This window comes from Pteropus vampyrus, unplaced genomic scaffold, assembly GCF_000151845.1.
Source record: "Pteropus vampyrus isolate Shadow unplaced genomic scaffold, Pvam_2.0 Scaffold28, whole genome shotgun sequence".
Classification (NCBI taxonomy): Eukaryota; Metazoa; Chordata; class Mammalia; order Chiroptera; family Pteropodidae; genus Pteropus; species Pteropus vampyrus.
In genome coordinates this window covers 389,404-391,572 of record NW_011888809.1, presented here as the reverse complement: position 1 = coordinate 391,572, position 2,169 = coordinate 389,404, and the positions used below count along the sequence as shown (strand labels likewise).

Here is a 2,169-nt window from a genome sequence, read left to right as displayed (position 1 = left end):
AATATGAAATGTCCAGAAGAAGCAAATCCATAGACAGAAAAGGAATTAGTGGTTGCTTAGGGCCGTGGGGAGGGGAGAAAGGGGGTGACTGCAGAAGGGTATGGGTTTTCCTTTGGAGAGTGTTGAAAATGTTTTGGAATCAGATAGTGGAGATAGTAGCACAACATTGTGAATATACTAAACACCACTGAATTGTATACTTTAAAATGATGAATTTTATGGTCTGTGAACTTTATCTCAGCTTGAAAAAATCTGACAACAGTTAAGTGGCCTTCCCAAAAAAAGATATTTTAGTCGGGAAATAGGGTCAAGAAAGGTCAGTGAAAGTATTTCAAGCCTTTCTAAAAGCCGTCCTCACAAAAATGTAAGACAGAGATCAATTCAGACCACTCCTTGGACCAGCCACAGTAGAGGAGCACCAGCTTCCAGGACTGATATAAATTCAATCCTTTATCTAAGTCAGTTATTATAATGACAATATGACAATGTAAGGCCCTCAAGAAAAAGCCATTTTTATTCCCTGTTCTCTGTTACAGCCCTGTGTAACAGAATTCCAATATGCAGAAAAAGAAAACTATCAGAAAACCTCATCTTATTATAAATATGCCGTCTCTAAAGATCATGGGCCTTGGGGAGAAGGACAGTTCTAGTATAGTGCCCCACAAATAGATCCAGGAAGCAAGGGGCTGCTGGGAGCTGTGGCCAGCCACGGTCACTCAGCGGTGTTCACCTAGGGCCTGTGGCCTTTACCACCGGGAGCCCTGCCACCAAAGTCAGATGCCTAAGTGCAGCCTGGCACAGGCCGAAACACTTCAGACCAGTTTTGACATTCTGAGGACTGAGCTAAACTACAGGTCTATTGTCATAGAATGCAAAGAAGTGTGTAGATTGAAGAGCCTTCAAGAAATCACATCTATTGTTTCCCTCAACAAGATTTTCAATTAGCATCAAACAGCAAGGAGATTGAGGTTATGTCCCTGACAGATGCCTTGGTTGCAGATTATCTATGCTGCTCCTTCAGGCCTTATGCATGCACTCCAACACACTTCTTTCTCCTCACAAAAGTGCTTTATAATACGATTAAGCACCCTTAAATGACTTCGGCAATAATAGCTGCTGGTACTTAGGTGTCACTTGCCATGTGCCAGAGCGATTCTAAGAGCTTTATGTATATTATTTCATTGGATCTCACAACAACTCTATACATAGTAATAGGTACTCTTATCATCCTAATTTTACAAAAAAGGAAACGGGCACAGAGAGGTTAGGTAACTTGCACAAGGTCACACAGCTTACAAGTAACCAAGCTGGAATTAGGACCCAGGCAGTCTGGTTGCAGAATATAGGCTCGACTCTACTGCCTTTGTGAGTACAAAATTAAATAGTATTGCAACTGGGGATTCTCATCTCCAAATTGGCTATATTTAGCCTCTATTCCACAAAGTTGTCAGATCACAGTAAAAGGCATGGCTTCTTGGGAGCCGGGCAAGTGAGGGGATGATGATGCTCCACGTGAGGGTTGCTCTCAGGTTAAATATTTCAGAAGTCTACCTGCTACCTTGGAAAGGATTTGGCCAATATTAAGGGGTAGCCAGCGGATATTCTCTGCATGCACACATGTATGTATGCACACACGTGCACAGGCACATGTATGCGCACATGAACTATTTAGGAGGTACAAGAAAAGAATTCTTCACTCCCTGTGCTCAAGGTATAGGAAGGCTTTGTCACAGTAATTTGGGTCCCGAGCAGAATGGCAGCGTCTGGAGCCCTGTCAGCCATCCAGGAGGCCCTGGTGGTGGTGGTGTCTGGGCTCTGATGATTGATGGTGTCGTCTTTTCCCTTTTCCTTCCCTCCATCCTTCACTAGACCTTAAAGGTTAAGGGAGTAGACCGCACTCCCTACCTGGGGGATGTAGCTGTCGTCGTGCATCCTGGGAAAAAAGAGATGGGGACACCACTCGCAGACACTCCTACCCGGCCCGTTACACGACACGGGGGCATGAGGGACCTTCATGAATCCAGCTTCAGCCTGTCTGGTAAGAGCAGGGGCTGCTGGGACTGGCACCTTCATCTCCACCACGGTGGGGCGGCAGGAGGAGGGCTGAGGGGCCAGGAGGCCCAGCCAGGCAGGGGGATTTGTGCTGCTTTTCCCTTCATCTCCTCCCTC

General features: G+C 45.8%; 1 protein-coding gene across 2 annotated transcripts in view; it reads left to right on the top strand.

The window, feature by feature from the left end:
• Positions 1–2,169, top strand: part of DPYSL5 (dihydropyrimidinase like 5) — a 74,808-nt gene that overhangs the window by 70,592 nt on the left and 2,047 nt on the right. For both annotated transcript variants that reach the window (XM_011356513.2, XM_011356514.1), the window contains exon 12: positions 1,870–2,038. In XM_011356513.2, coding sequence (XP_011354815.1) covers positions 1,870–2,038 — 169 coding nt within the window. The remainder of the gene's footprint in view (positions 1–1,869; positions 2,039–2,169) is intronic.